General features: G+C 41.6%; 1 protein-coding gene across 3 annotated transcripts in view; it reads right to left on the reverse strand.

Moving 5' to 3' along the window:
• Window positions 1-21,960, reverse strand: part of PIEZO1 (piezo type mechanosensitive ion channel component 1 (Er blood group)) — a 149,771-nt gene that overhangs the window by 17,029 nt on the left and 110,782 nt on the right. For all 3 annotated transcript variants that reach the window (XM_075189030.1, XM_075189029.1, XM_075189028.1), the window contains exons 22-35: window positions 21,049-21,253; window positions 20,864-20,968; window positions 19,386-19,539; window positions 17,768-18,011; window positions 15,164-15,260; window positions 14,814-14,982; window positions 14,282-14,371; window positions 13,255-13,331; window positions 11,916-11,990; window positions 10,304-10,404; window positions 8,964-9,093; window positions 3,794-3,871; window positions 827-999; window positions 289-425 (exon numbers count right to left, since the gene is read on the reverse strand). In XM_075189030.1, the coding sequence (XP_075045131.1) occupies window positions 289-425; window positions 827-999; window positions 3,794-3,871; window positions 8,964-9,093; window positions 10,304-10,404; window positions 11,916-11,990; window positions 13,255-13,331; window positions 14,282-14,371; window positions 14,814-14,982; window positions 15,164-15,260; window positions 17,768-18,011; window positions 19,386-19,539; window positions 20,864-20,968; window positions 21,049-21,253 (1,835 nt within the window). The remainder of the gene's footprint in view (window positions 1-288; window positions 426-826; window positions 1,000-3,793; window positions 3,872-8,963; window positions 9,094-10,303; window positions 10,405-11,915; window positions 11,991-13,254; window positions 13,332-14,281; window positions 14,372-14,813; window positions 14,983-15,163; window positions 15,261-17,767; window positions 18,012-19,385; window positions 19,540-20,863; window positions 20,969-21,048; window positions 21,254-21,960) is intronic.

Consider the following 21,960-nt stretch of genomic DNA (forward strand, 5'->3'; position numbering starts at 1 on the left):
TGCGAAAGACATTAATAGCACACACAATGTCTGTGGGTAGAGGCTTTTCATTGGTCCCCCCACTTACCGCGCTGAAAAGCCCTGGTTTTCAGCATCACAGAGCATCACCCAGGTTCCAGGGAGTGGATGGAGATATAATATTCCAGTCCCTCCCTAGGTGGCAGTGCAGCTTTGCTACATTACCTTTTTGTATGTTGTGTACCCACCCATTTTTATTCAGCTTACAAAAATCAGATATTTAGGTTGTATTCACAAACTGGCATCATGTCTTCCATTTTGTTCACCTACCTTGATCCCATGCTAGTCTGAGAATCAACGCCATTATTCAGAGCTGGTGTGATGGGTAAAGTAGACGTGTCCGGTGCCCTAGTGTCCTGTCCAGTCTCGCAGAGGAAAGCCAGATCTTTTCGGCTCACATCCTCCCCCTAGTGGAGTGGAAAATACAGTACATTATAATGCCATACAGACTTGCTCATTTTATGTTAGAGAGCTTAATCAATATCAACCTCCTTCTCAGCAAGACGAATACTTAAAGGAGAACTCCACATTTAAATATCAACTACAAATTTTACACTTCAGGCAAAACACTTTGGATAGGTCATTCTATAGAGGTATGCTTTCTGCAGAATTACTGGTCTATGGTGAAGTTGTAGGCCTCTCGCTCTATCCTGACTGCGTAAAGCGAAAGGATGAATTGTGGTTCAGACAGTACATGGCGGAGTGTAGGTTAGGAGCGACAAGGCAGCAATCTTGTCCTATGCAATTGTATAGTAAAACCAATAAAAAAAAACAAAAAACAAAGACAACGCACAAACAGGTTTTTTACCTTTGATAGTTTTTGTGTTATAATGTATCTCTCAGCCCATAACACAGTGGACATATCCACATACTGCTTGGTAAGAGCCCCCAGCCAGTCTATCAATCCATCCAACATGGCAAGCAGGAGGACCCAGAGGAACTTCAAAATGTCAAGGATGCGTTGCACGACGTTACTGCCACCTGGTGGAGATAGGAAGAAAGTACAGGTCATTCTGCAGCCACAACAATAACGTTAATGTGAGAAGGCGACGTCACCCAATCGCGCAATACAAAGCCCATAAAAATATGGGTAGTGAGAAAAAGGTCAACAGAGGAGACAGGTTTATAACTAGGGAGTATATTTTATGGGGCGTAGCAAACACTGTTTACTTAGTTCTGTAAAGGAACAAGTCACAGAACGGATTAAGTCATTTTCACATAATAAGACGTTTTGCAGAGATTAATCCTCACATTGTGGGTGGGATTTTCAGTCTTGCAGAATATTTAAATGCAGTAATTCCCCCCCATAACACCCACAGTAATTACATTAATTCTTTCAAAGCAGCAATTAAGGTTGTTTATGTGGCCAATCAGGTATTTAAAAACAGAAATTAACTTTAATAGACACATTTTCATGCACGTCTCCAAAGACACAGGATCTGCTTTAAATTAAATACTTTTGGGGCCTGGTAAAATAAACACTGATTGGGACTCTCCTGTAACCGTAGTATGCAAAATGTTGCTAGAACAGGTACGTTTAGTACGTTACTCCTAATAATGGGACTGTAGGCACTTTATGTAGTTTCTTGTTTGATGCAATGAACAAATCAGTGAGCCAGGAACTGTCTGCAGAATGTTAATGACAGCTCCCAGTGATCAATCCCAGGAACTTATACCAAAAGCCGGAGCGGGGGCCCAGATGGCAGGGGAGTACATCACGGGAGGGGAGGAGCAATGGGGGCAAGATCTGCTGTACATTAGCCCCCAAAGGCTGATGGCAGTTGTGCACTAGCCGCCAGAGACTGGAATAATTGTATTATAGATTGGGCTGGGTAACGGGCGGGTATTAGTAATTGTATTCTGGTTTGTGGTGGGTAACGGGTGGGTATTAGTAATTGTATTCTGGTTTGTGGTGGGTAACGGGTGGGTATTAGTAATTGTATTCTGGTTTGGGCTGGGTAACGGGCAGGTAATAATCGTATTCTGGTTTGGGCTGGGTAACGGGCAGGTAATAATCGTATTCTGGTTTGGGCTGGGTAACGGGCGGGTATTAGTAATTGTATTCTGGTTTGGGCTGGGTAACGGGCAGGTAATAATCGTATTCTGGTTTGGGCTGGGTAACGGGCGGGTATTAGTAATTGTATTCTGGTTTGGGCTGGGTAACGGGCAGGTAATAATTGTATTATGGTTTGTGGTGGGTAACGGGTGGGTATTAGTAATTGTATTCTGGTTTGGGCTGGGTAACAGGCGGGTAATAATTGTATTCTGGTTTGGGCTGGGTAACGGGCAGGTATTAGTAATTGTATTCTGGTTTGGGCTGGGTAACAGGCAGGTAATAATTGTATTCTGGTTTGGGCTGGGTAACGGGCAGATATTAGTAATTGTATTCTGGTTTGGGCTGGGTAACAGGCGGGTAATAATTGTATTCTGGTTTGGGCTGGGTAACGGGCAGGTAATAATTGTATTCTGGTTTGGGCTGGGTAACGGGCAGGTATTAGTAATTGTATTCTGGTTTGGGCTGGGTAACGGGCAGGTAATAATTGTATTCTGGTTTGGGCTGGGTAACGGGCGGGTATTGGTAATTGTATTCTGGTTTGGGCTGGGTAATGGGCAGGTAATTATCGTATTCTGGTTTGGGCTGGGTAATGGGCAGGTAATTATCGTATTCTGGTTTGGGCTGGGTAACAGGCGGGTAATAATTGTATTCTGGTTTGGGCTGGGTAACGGACGGGTATTAGTAATTGTATTCTAGTTTGGGCTGGGTAACAGATGGGTATTAGTAATTGTATTCTAGTTTGGGCTGGGTAACAGGCGGGTAATAATTGTATTCTGGTTTGGGCTGGGTAATGGGCAGGTAATTATCGTATTCTGGTTTGGGCTGGGTAATGGGCAGGTAATTATCGTATTCTGGTTTGGGCTGGGTAACAGGCGGGTAATAATTGTATTCTGGTTTGGGCTGGGTAACGGACGGGTATTAGTAATTGTATTCTAGTTTGGGCTGGGTAACAGATGGGTATTAGTAATTGTATTCTAGTTTGGGCTGGGTAACAGGCGGGTAATAATTGTATTCTGGTTTGGGCTGGGTAACGGGCGGGTATTAATAATTGTATTATGTTTGGAGTAGGTGAACACAACTGGTGTGTTAGAAAAACAATTTCATGATATTAATTCTTGAAATAATAGCCACGGGCCCCTGGAGATCACGGGCCCCCGCACACGTGTCTCCTGTTCATATTAAGGGCAGCCCTGACGCACATAATCGAGGGAGAGTAATTTGCCCCCTGTCAGCAGTCTATCTAGTGGGAATGTTGGGGTATTGCTGGAAGGAGTAAGGAAACACAGGCTCTCCTATAAAGGATGGAGGGTGCACTGATTGAACCACCATAATAATCACATAAAACAGCTCTGACATTAGGTAAGATGCCTGGAGAGCGATAGATGTTTAGGTCCTGGAACAAATGGAAAAATCAGAACAGGATTAGATCGTTTTGTGAATGGAATTTGGCGACAATAGATTACCATCAGATCTAGATGCGTACGATTGGGTATGGCGGACGTTCTTTGGAATGTCTATATTCTAATCATGAGACCTCTTTGGATGATGTCATCGGTGAAGTGTTTATAATCAATTTTTGCTTTGTTTTTTTTTTAAAGAAAATGCAAATTGCAATACAGCTGCTGTAATTGACAATTTATATAAACAGTATTTAAAACCATCTAAAATGTGAAAAAATGTTTGGGTCTAAATTTGCATTTATAGTCCCTTCCTGCTCACCATGTTCCCTGTCCGGTGCCTCCTCTTCCTCCCCTGTTTCTGCTGACGGGTCCTGGCTCTCAGTCAGTGCCGGCTCCCCTGAATCACAGGAATAAAAAATATTAAATCGAAAACACAAGTAAATTATATGAAATAAACTCACATATACATATACATATATATATATATATATATATATATATATATATATATTTTTTTTTTTAAATAGAAGAGGCAACTCCCCCCCCCCCCCCCCCCAACACATTTTTTTACGACCAAGTCTGGGGATTTTGTAATATAAAAGATGTATCTATCTATTCCTGCAAATACTGAACATTCCATAGAACTCTAAACTCTTCTAAAGTAAACGTAGGCAACATCTTTGTAAGATTAGAGAACGAGCGTATATTTGCATTAAATGCCAAATTACTTGAGCTTGACAAAAATAGGTATCATACAATTTATATAATATGACAAACCCATTCTTTAGTGTGGAGAGCACCAATTTACAGTAGCTGAAAACTGCATCTAACCGGTACATGTAGTAATCTTACATTGTATAAGCCATTGTTAGAAGAGACTCATTGGGTTAAATGTATTAAGGCCCAATTTCTGCAAATCGGTTTTGCTGTAAAGCAATTTTACAACATTAGGGAATATCAGCCAGACTGCAAAGAAACTTATGTACAGAGTCTGAAGTTAGTAAGGTAAATTACACACCTAGAACACTATATACTGCAATGAGAATATTACAGACGTTCCAATCTAGTTGGGAAACAGCAGCATATATATGGCGCGAGAGGGGTGTTACCCAAAATTTTACATGTGGTTTTTTTTAACGATAATTAGGCCCAGCTTGTTCTAGGTAGGTACGTAACTAGTTTACCTTACTAACCTCAGACTCTGTACACAAGTTTCTTTGCAGTCTGGATGATATTCCCTAATCTTGTAAAATTGCTTTACAGCAAAACCAGTGAACCTAATTTTTAGTGGACATTATATGGGCAGAGGAATCTATGTTTTTAACAATCTTAAAGAAAACACTTACGGAGTCGACTTTGTAAGCCTGGCTGGAGGCCCCTAATTAGAGCGTGTATCAGAACAAGTGCAGGGGTATAGGGGTTGGCGTATGCACAAACTAAGGGTAGGGGGCGCTAGAGAGCCCAGCACAGGCTTTTTTACATTAGTGACTTCTAATATCCATATAAGTCACACCCGGCAGTATGTTGTTGTATAATTCCTGCAGTTCCCCTTTAATTATCTTACTTTATTCAGTTTGTCTTATTTTTGATGAATATTTCCACATACTGGTTACAGGAGAAATCAGGTCATGATATGTAGACGTGTGGTTTTTCTGCATAAGAAAATAGCAGTATGACAAACTCTGTGTAGATTAATAAATCTGTTGTGAAAGAACAGGCTGGTGTAACGTCTTTAATGTAATTCTGCATAGTTTGGTTGAGGAACATGACGTTGAGACAGATCTGCATCGGGGGAGTCACTACATGTCCACACAGTGACATTACTACTTGTCACCTCAGTGTAATGCCCCAAGTTGTCCTATAGTAGCTGAAACCGGCGTCTAATCTACCTCCCTGCCTGGTGCATCTAGCAGTCTTATACAATGACTTTGTTATAGACCCATAGGGAAATATTGTCAGCCATATTGGCTCTCAGAGAAGGGCCAAATTTAGGATTGAACGCACCGCGTAAAAATGGGACCCGGTAGATGTGTCGTACTGCACATGCACACAACTTATTAGGATTTAAGTATTTCTTAGAATTGCGCTCACTTGCGCTTTAAGAGGCGGGTTGGGGGGTGTTCATGTGCAAGTTCTGTACAGGGAGGGCGTAAAGACTCAAGTCAATCAAAACAGAATAAAATGCTCATTATGGGCCTAATTCATGTTGGGTCGTACATCCATTTGTGTACTGCCTCTGGTCCAGAAATGGACCTTACACCAATGCACACACTTCCGTGCACTTCACGCTGGAACACAAAGGTCACATACGGCTGCCTACAACAAGAGTGGCGGAACGGTGGAGGTAAGAGGCGGAGTCACGTAGGTAGTGTACATTTAGGGCGCCTGCCGAGGGGGTCCTGATGAAGATGCAAAAGACTCAAGTACTGGGTTTCTCTTAAGGAGGGAACCATGAGAAAAGGGACCATGAACCACGCAGAGAATCCTTTTAAAATCTCTGAAGTTATATGTAAACTTTTTATCTAACTCGGTGTAAACTATTGTCCTCTGTTATCAGTACCTGTCAGGTGATCATACATGCTGCAGTGTGGCTGGACAGGTCCGTCATTTTACAATTAAATCAGTGTGTAGGGCCCACTGATCACCACCAATATCTAATCAGGATCTTCCAGATGTCAACCGTGATGAACGCATATGACAGGGGGGTTGAGTTTCGTCTGACAGCTTTAAGTGTGCCCATAAGGCTGAACGGCCATAGCCATCGTGACAGCTAGTGTAGCCCTTTACACAGTGCCGCAGACCAATCTGACATAGATGGGCCGCTCGGCAGTCATGTCAAGAGGTCATCATCCTTACAGATAGGAAGTTTGGATAACCTTAATAAACAGAGAAAAGAGAAAATGACCTTAAGGGGCACTCATGAATGGGTATAAACAACATATATATCAGTATTATATTAATATGTTAACATTATTAAAATCATTCTTTATTGTGTATTGTGTTTGGAACGTACTTCTAGTAGCGAAATATTTAAAATTTGTAATAGTAAACATATATTGACATAAATAATAAATCAGTTAAAATAGACAATATTGATTGTCTAGCCGCGAAGCTACTCTGATATCTTTATATAATAGATAGATTATTGCTTTCATAGGACCGCTCACTAATATAGCAATCAAACTCCAATTGCTGATGATAAAAATGATCTTCCTCAATTGAGGTAGTACCTCTGTAATGGGCTGTTTAGGGGTTAAATCTGTCAATGGATTATATCCCTTCTTATATTCCCTAAAGCCCCTTATACCAATATGTTAGCTACAGATAAAGATGCATCCCTAATAGTATCATATATTGAATATCCGGAGTGATGTTTTTAGTAGACCAGTAATCTAACCTGTCTCTATACCGCTCCTTCAATGATACTAACGATATATATGGAGAGAAAGAAATTGCTTAAGGTCTCACACTCAACAGTACTGCCATCTAGCTAACTTCTGCAGCACTTAAACTATTCGAGATCATAGGCACCGCTAACTTAAGGCATTGACTAATCCGCTTACTAACTACCTATGTTGAGAGGTATAACTAATGATAGCAATAGGAGTTGAAGAGTAGCGAACGCGGCGTCCGCCGACGCGCGTTTCGCTAATAGCTTTAACAAGGTCTATTTTAACTGATTTATTATTTATGTCAATGTATGTTTACTATTACAAATTTTAAATATTTCGCTACTAGAAGTACGTTCCAAACACAATACACAATAAAGAATGATTTTAATAATGTTAACATATTAATATAATACTGATATATATGTTGTTTATACCCATTCATGAGTGCCCCTTAAGGTCATTTTCTCTTTTCTCTGTTTATTAAGGTTATCCATTTATATGATCGGGTGCACCCCTCCTCAATACATATTCACACCAATATTGGTGTTAAGGGGAATTATATAAGCGGTGGATGTTAATGAATGGTACATTTGGTGCAGTCAAACATCTTCTCAGATAGGAAGTTTGGGCTGAAGGCTGCAGAGCTCCCAGTCACTTCTGTAAAAGTCCTGAAGCTGTAATCATGCAATATTATATGTTACACACGGCTCTTACATACAGCTGCATGTACTACAGGTGTAGTCCTATTCTGAGGTTGATAAAAACCACACAGCTCACTGTATGTTAATAACACCCAACTAAAGTCAATCAATGATCGCAATGACAAAGAGCAGAGTGTAGGTATTAAGTGAGAACGTCACTGCCTGCTAAAATAAGATTTACGCTGTGTATATAACAGAGGAGTCCTGCAGCCGTGGGAGCATTTTATTCAGTCCTTGGAAGGCGGCCAAGTAGGAGCATTGAGGACAAAGCCCGATAATCAGACTCTACAGCGGCTGCCGTTACTATATTCATAGCTCTCTAGAGACGTCCCCCTATTCCCTAAATACAACAGGTGGGATGAGTGAGCTCCAGGGGACCGTAAAAGAACAGAAAATAAAATACAACATAATATAAAATTATTTTTAAGAGCATTTTATTAAAATGGTTACAGGAGAAAGTATGTCATAATGTTCTGACTTCTTGTTTTTTTTTGTTTTTTTTTTGCATTAAGAAGCGGCAGCATGACCAACTTAATGTATCTTGAATTTAGATAATATCAGGTTACGAAAGAATATACACTGGTGTAACGTCTCTCCCAGAATTCTGCATTCTTAGCTGACACAAGGTCACAAGGCTGAATCAGCAAGGTAAGATTGTAATGTAATGCATTAGATTGTAAGCTCACACGAGCAGGTCCCTCTACCCTTGTGTCCTCCTCTTTCATCACCTATGCCACCAACAAACCCAGGGGCTGGTAGAGCTAGGGACATCTGCCCCCCGGGCAGTCCCATAGCGGGCTAAATTGGGCTGTGTCACCTGCATTGTTTTTTTCCTTTAAAATGTTCTTAACAAGCTGCTGTGCAGAGTTACGCCCCCCCAAGGGATAAAATTTGCCAGCCAGCCCCTGAGCACACCGCCCCTCAATCAGCGGTTCTGTCCCTGTTTGCTGTGCACATACTCCTGGATTTGCTTGCGTCGATTTGCTCCCAATTTGTTCCCCTCTCCTTGCCCCTCACTGATGCTAGATCGGCTACCCGTTATCTATATTGTATCATACTGTAATGTTATGTTCGCCTGTTTTACGCTGCAGACCTCTTGTGGCACCTTATAAATAAAATATAATAATAATGAAGGGGGGGGGGGGTCTGACCATTTCTCACAATGCCACAATGATGGTAGAATAATGAATAGACATTGCTCCAGCCAATCACAAGAGCCCATTTTACGCACAATAATCTTTCACCTCTGCTTTTTCTAAGATACAGTTTTAAAATAAAGAGAAAACACGAAGTCCCTATGACAAGACGGCGGCGTGCAGCCACGGTGCTGAACTACAGGCCTCAGCTGGGGAACTACCTCTCGGTTATGTCTGATTATGGGAAAATCATTGGTCACCTGTTTCTGTTTGGGCGGCTCCTTTCTTCCCTCCTTCTCCCATCTTTTCTGCGGCTACACGCTGTCTCTGCTGTCTCTTCCTCTCCTTCAGCGCAGACTTGGCGTTGGTGACCCAGGCCTGATACGCCAGCTAAACGGACACAAAACATCTGTTTTCTACATGTATGGAAAGACAGATCAGAAACAAGTGACTAGATCCAATATGAAAAGGAGTACTGAACCCTTCACAAATGTACATGTAAAAGTAGCAACTCCAGGAAATAAAATGTTTTATATTAAATGTACATTTGCTTTATAGTGGAGTGCAAGCTGTACTACTCTATTATCTGATATTTCAGGCTCCTGGGGGTAAATGTATTAAGCTACAAGTTTCCGACGGGTTTAAAAAAGTGAAGGTGTTGCCTAAAGCCTGGAAACCCCCCTCCAAGCCTGGGGCACTGTGTACTTGAGGTGGCTGGACCCTGCCCCCGCTTCACACAGCTATGCTTGAAAAGGGAGAGCTGTGTGCACCTAACAGTAGTGCGTGCAGCATTGCCCATGTATATTATGGGGATAGGAAGAGTTGGAGAGCAGCCAAGCACTGTCTAAAATTATAGCCACGCCCACATGCATGGTGGTCACGCCCACTGGTGGCGTGGTGTGGAAACCCCCCTCTACAAATCCTGCGTTTGCCCCTGTACTGTGTATGTATAGAAGGTCACTGGGTCTTTAAACAGTTTAAATTGAGTAATTAAGATTAAGAACGTCTTATTGGACAGAACTCCTATAAATACTTAGGTTTTTAATTGTAGATGTATACACCTATGAAGAAATCGTCAGGAGGAGATGAAATGCGTCAGAGAATTATTATTTTTTACTACTCAGTAAGTGAACATTGCTGGATTGTAATTTCCCAGCAGCGGATTGAGACAGTCATCACTGGGTTATTAATTGTTGGCATAAACCACTGTTAGCATGCTATGCATCATGTGCAGAAATCCTTTTATATTTTACTTAACACTATTTTAGATTCTCTGGCCAAAAAGTTAAAATTCTATGTGCATTGTCCTTTATTGATTAGTTTGCTTGTTGTTACATTTTTATATTTTGGGAATATTAATAAATAGCAAAATATATGAAAGCAAACCCATATGATTTATTATATAATTGTAATTTAGTCATTGATTATTTATGCACATTTTTCATAAAATATAATGAAACACTGATTTATATGGCCTATTTGATTCAATTTGAGCGATGTGGGTTTTAGGTTATATATTGTATTTTACTAGCAGTTCTAAGATGACACAACTTTTATTGTAAGTTTATTAGTTCTGATTCCTGGGAAGTGGAGACCTTACCTGAAAGGCGCTCTGCTTGGGTGGTCTCTGCTCCTCCGGGGCAGACTCCTCGTCTTCCTCACTGGCGGACTCAAACAAATAATAATCTCCTGAATGTAACACTGCCAGAGACAGAGATTGGGGGAGAGCAGAAAACACAACAATGAGACGCACACAAAACAATGGCAACATGCAAAACTCAAGTCTATTGTGCCCACGTAGAGACAAATAAATTAGGTAGATGGACTGTTACAATAGTCATATAATTATTTGTGCTGTGTACAAAGAGGCTTATTTGCCACACCTCTCCTGCAGAGGTAAAAACCCAAGGAGTCTGCATTAACATGGTGCAGATAGGGTTAAATTCCCTCTGGGTTATTCATGTAGCACACAAACACACATGGGGGTAATTGGTTTGTTATTTTATGTGATTCTATTATCCTCCACCCAAGCGCTACAAACCACTGTTTGTTGTTGTGGGCAGCATGACTGATGCCAGCTCATTGGCCGGTGACCAGGCAGCCGAACTGTGTCTAGATAGATTTTGGGTCTCCTGGTGTCATCCTGACAAATGTCGGCTGTGCTATTTGTGACGTCAACAATAAAAATCAACGTTTTTCCAAGCAAGAAGTTGTTTGCCTCTGTCATCCTCCGGGGTGACAGTATCACACTATATAGAGCGTTAGCTATTAACAGAATTTAATTTAGTGAATGCCCAATTGCTGATGAACTACTCGATACTAGATATAATAATATAATAGTGTATACAAAGAAGAAAAAAGGAAACATCATCAACATTTACACAGCTCCAGAAAATTCCGTAGCACTTTACAATTGAAGACAAAAACAGAAATAAACACTGCTGGGTAATACAGACAAAGAGGCAAGCTTACAAACATGACTAAAACACTTAAATACATTGAAATAAAGTAAAAGAGGATATTGAACTGTATCAAAGCCACATGTGTTTTTTAATTCGGTTGCTATGTGTTGGTGGCTGCAAATGCACAGTTTCAAAAGTGGTTACACAGTGACTTGAAAAAGGATGACAACAGGCGTACTGACACTATACTGTTTGTATCTCAAAAGGGTGCAGGAGTTAACCCTAAGTACTATACTGGAGCCTTCTCATCATAAGCTGTTACAGTGTACGGTCATATCACGTCTGTCTGTGAACCTAATTTATGAAGTGTATTGGATGCTCAGCACAAAACTCCATGGTTTTCAACCAATGTACCTGGACGGTCTGCCCAGTGTACGTCTACTCTCCGTTCTCAGGGGCGCCTGTGGAAAATATAGTATGGGTAGGGTCCCTACCTCCACTGCGGAGTGGCGAGAGCTGTGTGCACCCCTAAACTGTGCCCTCTCCACCCCTTCTATTATTTCAGGAAAATGTTAATTTTGATTTAAATTAAATCAAACGCACATTTGCTTCTTAAATGTTTATAGGACAATGTAGGAACTTGTTCTTGTTCTTTGTCTTCTACATTTTTATACTTTTTGATGATCTGAGTACTAAGTGTCTGCAGAATAAAGCCCTGTATTCACATTTGTACATCACACTCTGGATGTTGGGGAGGGGGGGGGGAGGGGGTTTATCAGCCTATGCCCTCCCAGCAGTACTGATAGGTACCTGAGGCGTGATCTAACCAGGGTCGGCTCCAGTGGATCTTCCGTTTAGGCGACCCCTTCTTACCGTCTTTTTCACCTGGAAGAGAAACCTTTTCAGACATTGGGTTTCCTTTGCGAGAGGGGAAAGCTGCGCCCCAGCAGAGTCACTAAGGTTTAGCAAATGCTTCTATAGGTCTGATGTGCATTCAGCGGAGCACACCGACAGTCACGTTTTGGGAACTGCCACCTAAATGCTACTTTAGCGGCTCCAGCTGAAGGGAGCGCGGTGGAAAGAGAAAAAAAGGTCAATTCAAGTCCACCCATACTAGGACTATAGGAACATCCCTTTCATTAATTACAATGTTTCTTGTACGCCAAGCCTCATTTACTAATTAATGTAGTAATGGAGCGTTGGAAATATTTGATTTACAGGTGTCACTATTGTACAGCTCAATTTATTAATAATAATAATAATAATAATAATAATAGAAGACTGTTCTCTCCCACATATATTGCTCTATATGCAGAGATACAGCCTTGTTTATATTAGAATACAAAGGCTTTTATTTGCATATTTTATTAAAGAGTTTGTTAATTATGAACTGATCCACGGACTCCGTGTTTTATAATTTTATTTAATTTTTTTCTATATTGTCCGATCATCATTTATTTAGGATCCGTTTCCAGCACTGTGAGTGTATTTTTAGTCGGTTTAGAGCAGCAGACAGTCCCCTGCAGGAAACACTAAAGATCCGAGGGTGTATTTACTAAACTGCAGGTTTGAAAAAGTGGAGATGTTGCCTATAGCAACCAATCACATTTCTGTAAGCATGTACATGATCTCCGTTGTGGAAGATGTCTATAGACATATCATTGTCATCACAGTCCACAAGTCTTAGCAATTACTACAATTAATACGGACTCTAAGTTATATAAAATTGGATATCACAAATGTGTCCATTTAGTAGCTGTCAAACAAAGAAACAGAAACATAAGCAACGTAAAGGTGCGTACACAGAACGCTTGTCAAAACAACTTTATTGACTGACTTTTGTCCTAACACGATGCTTTGGTTCACAGGTAGCATGGAAATTATTTTATATTAATACTTTTTTTTTTTTTCTACCAACATATTTTCCAATGGCCATATCCATATGCACAACTACTCATTTAGGGCAATGACGCCAGAAATAGGCCCCCTCTAGGAGACAACATCCCTTTACATCAGATTAAAAACAGAGACATGTATAATTAAATGCATAAACAGAACAAGATACAGGTCACACAGTCTCGATAGATATAATGAAAACTAGTGTCCTTGTTATGTGCTGCTTATAGACCCCACCAAACTAACACGTTACCTGTATTCTCCTGCTCAGTTTCGCTCTGCTTCCTGCCCTGATGATAACGCTCCTGTTTGGCTCTAATTCTTTCCATTCTGTGGGGAGAGAAATAGCAGTTTTCTCAGTCATGGTCATCATCAACACCACCAGTTATTTATATAGCGCCACTAATTCCACAGCGCTGTACAGAGAACTCACTCACATCAGTCCCTGCCCCAATGGAGCTTACAGTCTAAATTCCCTAACATATACACACACACACAGACAGACAGAGAGAGTAGGGTCAATTTGTTAGCAGCCAATTAACCTACTAGTATGTTTTTAGAATGTGGGAGGAAACCGGAGCACCCGGAGGAAACCCACGCAAACACAGGGAGAACATACAGACTCCACACAGATAAGGCCATAGTCGGAAATTGAAATCATGACCCAGTGCTGTGAGGCAGAAGTGTTAACCACTGAGCCACCGTGCTGCCCATCCACAATGACCGCGACCAATCAGGTAATGTAGATGTGTTTTGTGCCCCAATAGTAAAAGTGAAATAAGATAACCCCAATAAGCATTGATTGAACGGACCCCAAATTTTACATGTCTTTGGTCAAGGGGGTTGGTGTTTAATGTTAAATGAGGCGCAGACCCTCTCACTATAGCTATGATCTATTATTATTATTTATAGGGCGCCACATAGCCGTACAATGGGGGAAGAACATAGTTAACAATCAATACACAAGACAGAAGAGGTAACACAATACGGACATGCAGGAGACAACATAATGAAGAGTGGGTAAGATATAATTGTGGGCGAGAGAGTACATGTAGGGGGTGAGGGGGCCGGGAAGAGTACAAGAGGAAGGTGGCCCATGCTCATTCTAGAGGGGGTGTCTTTTTCTCAGAAATGTTCTAGAGCAAGAATACAGAAGATTATATCACCTACTAGACTAATGAGGAAATCATTATTACACATTACATTGTGATGTGTGCAACGATACATGTATTATATGGCAGCATGTGTCTGCATAAGTTCGGGATATCATGGATGCTTACTGCTTCTTGAGCTGGCTGAGTGATCGCCTCTCAGTCTCGTGGTGGAAATCCATATTCTTCCGGATGCTGGCCATGTACAGCTCGAATCCTCTGCAAGGAGAAGTGACTTAGTGAGCATGGATACACGTTACCTGAACTCCAGCCCTAACCTGCTACGGGACCTGGCAACACGTTACTGATTCTTTCCAGAATTCCAAAGGTTAAGACACCCCAAAGCACTGCACACGGGACCTTTTATACTGTATTGCCTTTGAGTCCAAGAAAATGCGTGTCCTTGGCCTACACACAGAGGTGGTGGTCACTTACAGAACGTGGCTCAGTGACCCTAATGAACCATGGATTCTGTATAATCATGAATATTGGCTCAGGCGACAACATGGCCGCCTCCACTGTAGTCAACAGTTGCTCCTTAAATGCCAGTACGGAACTCTAGATTGTGGAATGTACGTCATCGGCAGGGAACCCTGTTCAGTAGAGGTCATCTGTATGCTATATAGTACTAGAACATCGGAAGTAGGGGAGGAAACCAGACCTGTAAGCCTGTAGGGAGGACGCACGGAGGTCGGTGACCACGTGCAGAAAGTACGAGCTGAGGAACACTCTTCTCTGCAGGAGGAGGAAGAAGAAGCAAATGCTATCCCAGATGATGCCAGCTTCCTCTACAGGCAGAGGGCAGTCCGTGCTCTTGTCCAGTTCCCGGGCTGAAGAGAGAAAGGAGGAAAAGTGTGTTAGGGACACATGGTACGCAGAGCAGTAATTAGTACTGAACCAGCAGAGGTTCTCTATCACAATAAGTACTGTAAGGCCTCCAGCATTGAGCAAAATATGGGAATAGTACACTAGAATAGGCAAACATATTAATCTGGCATTGGCCGCACTCACGATTGTAGTAGCCCTTGACGGTGCACACCAGGCTGAAAAGCTGAATCACCCAGCAAAAGCTGCTCTGCATTTGTTGTACGAACACACAGGACAATAGCTGGAAGAGAAACAAAGAAAGACAGTAACATACTGTACGAGTGTATGTCAGACAAACCGCCTGGGTGCAAATGTGCTGACAGAATGTACACTAGTTACACAGGGGGACCTGTAATATCTTCTGAATAAACACAGGAAGTATTTATGGAATAGCAGTAAACTGCTATGATTGAAAGAGGGCTTGCTAAGAACCTAACACAACGAGAACTCCATTGGGCAAATACTAAAGTGACATTGGTGCATTAACTGTCTATGGAGACTGCTACTTACACCTCACATATTTTATATTCCAATCTTCTAAAAATGACACTGAAAATGAAGATACTGGGTAGGTTTATCGAACCTTCTAAAAAAGAAAAGGTGGGGGAGCTGCCCAAAGCAACCAATCAGAAGCTAGCTATCATTTATCTGGAAAACACTAAACAAATGAAAGTTAGAATCTGATTGGTTGCTATGGGCAACGCCTCCATGTTTGCTTTTCAGAAGATTTGATAAATCTACACCATGGATTGTTCAAACTAGATGAAAATAGCTTTCTAGAAGCCTATTTTGGTGTACGGATTTGATCTCCATTGGTACACTGGATTTCCATTTGGTGTGCCTGTTTGGACCCGAAATCACAACAGCTGGGGGATAATTTGTTTTAAAATAACAAAATTGGCCCTCACATTAAACTGCATGCTTGGACAGCTTAATGGCACTGCCAAACATTCCATTAATTAACCATTAAATGTTATAGATATCCAATATAATAATAGGGTTCAACTCTTCAGCGACAAGCGATGGCATAAATCATTCTAGGACCCAATGTAATAGACGTTGATATGTAATTACATGAATGTGAGCGGACAGAGGTCAGAGGTCAGCCAAAATATCACCCCCTAAAATACTACACTGCACCAGCAACAATTACCTATAACTCTATGTACCTGGTATATAGAGGTACAGCCTTGGTTATATTAGAATACAAATGCAAGATGTCAGTTTAAAGGTCTCCTTAAAAAAAGACATGCTCCATTTTTCTGGTGATCAAAGAGTTTTCTTATGTCCATCCTTATGCTCACAGTCTCCCTACACATTACGTGCATATATCACAGCGCCAATTAACAACAAGACACAATCCATTACATGAATTATTCAGCACACCCTGCACAGACATCTACACTGATCCTGGCAGGTCTTTTAATGTGGTTCACCAGTGGGAAATAAAAATAAATGAAAAGACAGCCGAGCATCTTAGCCGACCACAACCTGTGTGTGAAACGTACTTTAGGGATTAATTACAATCACTGCACAGTGATCCTCCGGCATCTTCTAAAGAGCAGAACGGAGGCCAATTGCTGCAAACGCTCCGCATCACAGGTGATGGAGTCTTAGCGCTACCTGCTTTATTTAGCAAAATATTTCCTGACATGACCCATTTCAGCAGGGAAACAGTGGTCTAATCCCGCTTTTCAAGTTTGACTAGGGCCGGAGTATCATATTGTATTCAATCTTCATCTTCTGCTCAATCTTTACATACCCATGTTAGCCAATCAGAATCTGTATGTTGACAGCACAGCCAATCAGATAATCAGAATAGCAGAGTACAGCAGGAGACAACTGTGCTGACCTGGGGGTAAATGTGTCAATCTGCGGTTTTGCAAGTCGTCGATAAATCGGCGACTTTGCAGGGCAGAATTCAAACAGCGATATCTTTAAAAGACATTGTCATTTTAAATCTGTCCTGCAAAGTCACCATACTAATGAGGACAGGGCTGCTTGTGACACGGGCAGCTGCTGGCATGGTGTAAGGAGGGGTATAACGGTAAGCTGGGAGCCACAGACAGAGTAAGATAACTGTAGGTTCCCCAACAGTACAGCATAGTGATGTGCCAATCCGGTTATTCTGGTGTAGGAATATGGTGGAGACAAACGCACCTCTGTACCACACAAATTCCAACTTGTTACACAGGTTTTCCAAAATAAATTAGCCAAGCTGAATTAACTTAATAAAATGTAATATATTGGAACGGATATAGGAGGTATTATATTCATCATGGGGCAGGAATTTGCTCTGTGGCACAACAGACTTCCTGTCCATAGTACAGATTAGTTTCATGCCACAAATTTCATCTGTCTGGTCTGTCTCAGGACGGTATAACTGGTCTTAAGACTAGTTCATCTGTTCATGTCTCCACCTTCCATTATCTCTCCTCTTTCCAACCGAACCACACCACCGGTAACGGCACAAAAATCCCAGTGGCCAATATTATAACGGTGGCTGACAATACTACAGCCGTACAGTAGCCACATACCCGGTCACCACCAGCATCTAACCTTACTACACCGCTATGTTATGTATCAACTGTTGCCCAGTCCTGTTAAATTGTTGGACAGGGTCTGTATCATGTCATTTTTTTATTTACGTGTATCATGATCATCAATGTACAACTCCATGTAATATGTTGGTGCTTTATACATGAAGGATAATAATAGCAAGAACAACAAGATTACGGGAAGTCTTACCGAAAGCAGGTTCTTGGATAGTATGACGGCAATGTTATAGATGATCAAACAGTCCCATAACACCAGCCTGGCTTTCACCGGCTTCTGCAGGAGAACGGTGCCAAACAGGAGGAGGTAGAAGCAGGACATCAAGTAGCCCAGGCCGAAAACACTGATACGCGTGGAACCCGTGATGAACACAACCGCCAGGACCAACCAGAAGAGGTACCGGAACACCACCACCTTCAGCATGTCCAGGTATGAGCTGTAATGGCAGAGATAACATGGATTATTTACGGTACTCAGTGCTGGACCAGGGTCTTCATGGGTCCGGAACAGAACAATCTGATGGTCTGGATATTGAAATACCTCAAATAAACAGGATGTCCCCAAAACGGAGTTGATTATATAATTAAAGCTTTGGAAGTGGAAGTTTATGCATCTATGGTCTAAGTAGAGGTAACTGTCAATCACTTGCATGATCAGACACAGGTGGATGAATACGGGAGGCCGCACGTTAACACTCCCAGGCTACTCCAGGACCCTTGAGACCAGAGGCTACAAATCGACTCACATGCCTTGAAAAACACATTTGACACATGGGGCATATTCGATTTGCTGCATAGTGCCTCCTGAGAGGTTACGAAGGCGCTCCGCGGTGACGTAACATTGCAGGATTTCTCTTCGCCCTCCCACAGGGGTGTCAGGAGAAATCCGCAATGTTGAGGTACCTGGAAATGCACGCAGCTGCGATGTTTGGAGGAACATAGTGACTAACTGAATATGTCCCATGATGTGTTGTATTCTATGGCAGCATGCAGGCCATACAATACAATCTGACTTGTTTGGATGGGCAGAATGTATGTGTACAGGTCAGATGCAGTGTATGAATATACACATGCACTCAATACTGACACTTCTATCATGTTATCCCACAATACGGACATCCACACTATGCTGCAATCTAAACCACGCCGCCACTCAGACATTCCAGACTTGTTTTATTTCTATTTCTACCTCCAGATGATCTCTACAGATCCACCAGCAATATATCCAAGTATCATGCAGAGATCTAAACCTGCCTTGTAATGGTTTACCTTCACCTGCCAATCAGTTATACAGTAAGAGAATCATGTGTAAAAAGACATCTTGTAATAACCACTTTTGTAGTCTATAAATCGCGACTTATTACTCTTCCCACCAGGCAATGTCCAGGTCACGTTGTTCGTGTCGCCCTATAGGTATATGTCATTTAATTGAATCAGTACAGAGAGCCAACAAACTCCATGCCATCTGCTTCTAGGAGAAGGTGCGATGGATAATAATAAAAACCTTTGGGAGGATATTTATTAAAACCAGGGAACAGCAGAAACAGAGCAGACAGGTTGTTTATTTTTTTTCTGCAAAAGTGGTCTCCTCCTTGCACTGAATTTTTTCCGGAATGTCAAACAGCTTCTGTAGATTTTTCTGATTAAAGACATCCGGCACCAGTCCTAACTCAGGTCTATAGTCATGTTACATGTGCACCTTTTCTGGGGGGGCTGGAAAATGCCCCCCAATGTTTCAGTAGAGAGTGTCTTAGCAGAGAGAGCACCGAACCCCCCTCCGCAGAGGACAGGACAGAAGAGAGAGGACTCACCGACAGTTGATGAAGTTTGGGACCAGGTTGGGCCGATTACCAGGGAACTCTATCTGTTCGGTGTTCTCCCCTGCTACTGTATACCATTCCTCCTTTTTCTCATTGACAAACACCTTCCACTGCTGGGACACGCACAGCAGTAGTAAGAAGTCATCTGCAGGTAGAAGAATGATTGACAGATTCATTTATTGGCCGCCAGAAGCTTAGTGAAGGGGCAGAGATCAGCAGGAAAGAGATAGAATGCCAAGATTCTCGGAATCTCCGACACCAGGTGACTACAATATGAAGTGGTTCTCAGATCTGTGTATTAATTTCCAAGCTGATACATTCAGCTATGGAATACGGTCAAGTGGAGGAAACCCATACCTCCAATAACTGGCACTATTAGTTATATAGTACATCCAGATAGATCAGATAAGCACAATAAGGATCTCACCTTATATAATAACAGCCTGTAGAATACTGCACAGACCAAAGCTTATCAAAGTGAACACTCAGCCTGTGTCATTTATTACTACTACTTACATGGACTATAAATAACATTTTACTTTTATTTTATTGCAAGTAGAGCTATTTTGCATTATTTATGGAGTTACAGTAATACATGTCACGCAAGATCTTCAATGTAAAACCATTCGGTTGCCTTTATTAATATTACTATAGTAAATCAACTTGAAGACATGCATACATTGTACATGAACACGAAAGGATGAGTGAAGCACCAGGAGAGACAAGCAAATGCAACAGAGGGCAAGATGGGATAATTAAAATGATATTGCCTTATGTTGTCTTAGCAGCTGTCCATCAGGCCTATTTAAGGCACATTTATGTGTGGCCCACAAGCCAGCCCTTGCTAGATGTAAACCCCTATACCTGGGAGGTGAGTGCATCTGATTTTAACTGCATTTTAATGGTGTTTGGAACATATAGGTCAGTGTAGGACCTGCATACAATAAGGTAAACTTGACGCTGGGATTCAGGCTTAAATGTTTTGATCAAAATATGAACCAATACCTCATGTGTTCATTTTGCTAGATACACTCAGATATGCAGTGTAAAGGATAAGCGCTGACAACTGGCTTGTTGTTCTGTATACATATATGGTTATTTATATTGCCACACAGCTGGTATCCCATATATTATGGGATGAACCTCCATGAATTGTATTGAGTTAGCCTTCAAGAAACATAATAGCACGTGGACTCCTTGTTTATTTATACAGTATTTAGAAATAAAATAGTTGAAGCTGTAATATTACGGGTTACACCCAATAAAACCTTTTACATCTTACAGACACAGCAACAGCGCCACCTAGACGTTAATTATCATGAAAGTTAAAATCAAGCAACCAATTTTTTTTTTTAGACTTTCACCAATGCAAAATTTTTTTCAGAACTTTCTGCTACCACAAAGAATCGCAGCAGACATGGAGTTGTGGTTTTTAGTTTTATAAGATCACATAACCCATGGCCACTTACAGATGAGATTGGTAGATTTAGGTGGGATGTAGAAGTCAGGGAGATACATCCACTTTATCAGAGCAGAGTTAATAGGAAAGGACTTGCTCCACCTCCAGGGATAATCTGTGGGAGAGAGCGAAGGTTAAATCCGCAAATCAGGGACAGAGATTTCATTGGGCAGCAGACTGATGGATAGGACCTACCGATGCAGAGCACAGGAGGCAAACCCAGGCACAGCAGGTACTGCCACAGGAGGTAAAAGAGCAGGAACACACAGTACTTGGGCCACACTTTGGCGATCTTCTCTCTCTGCCGTCGAGTCAGAATTACAATCAGCCAACAGCCGTGAAAGATCACCATGAAGTTCATTCGCTGGCCAATCACATTCACCGTCAACAGGAAACAGATCTGAGGTCATCAAAGGAGAGAGTTGTGATTGGACGATAAAACATGACATTGCTCTCCTCTGCCTGATAACTGCCCATAGCCACACTACTATTCAAATTATGACCTATGCCATTATTCTGGATAACATGTAAACAGGGTAAGTAGGAAGACCTTAAGATAAATCTTCATAATTTATTTTACTAGCAAAAAATCTAACATTTGATTATATTAATCACCTTTTGAATAATACCGTCTCATTGCCTGAAATTACAATATTAGTAGAATAACAATTCTCCATAGCCACAAGCAGACAAGACACGAAATCATGCATTGAAAACTCTCATTTTGATAAAGACAGCTGATTAGACATCTAGAGCGATATGGAAGTGTTCTTCTGATTTGTAACAGATGCAGCCATTGGGAGTTACACTCCATGGCTGAGCCCCATAGCAGGACTTGGGTGTTGTTCTTCCGCCTATGCGCCAGGGCCATCTTAACAACATTATGGGCCCCCGGGCAAAGCAGTGCACCCGGGCCCCTAAATATAGATATAGATATATAGATGTATACAGATACAGATATAGACATAGATATATAGAGATAGAGATAGATGTACTTGCTCAGTGACCATTGTAGGTTTTTTTTGCAGGTTTTTTTCTTTTGCAGGATTATTTATTCTCATTAAGAGCCGTGCCTATTGGGCCCCCTTGCCCGTGGGGCCCCCGGGC

This window comes from Mixophyes fleayi, chromosome 10, assembly GCF_038048845.1.
Source record: "Mixophyes fleayi isolate aMixFle1 chromosome 10, aMixFle1.hap1, whole genome shotgun sequence".
Lineage (NCBI taxonomy): Eukaryota > Metazoa > Chordata > Amphibia > Anura > Limnodynastidae > Mixophyes > Mixophyes fleayi.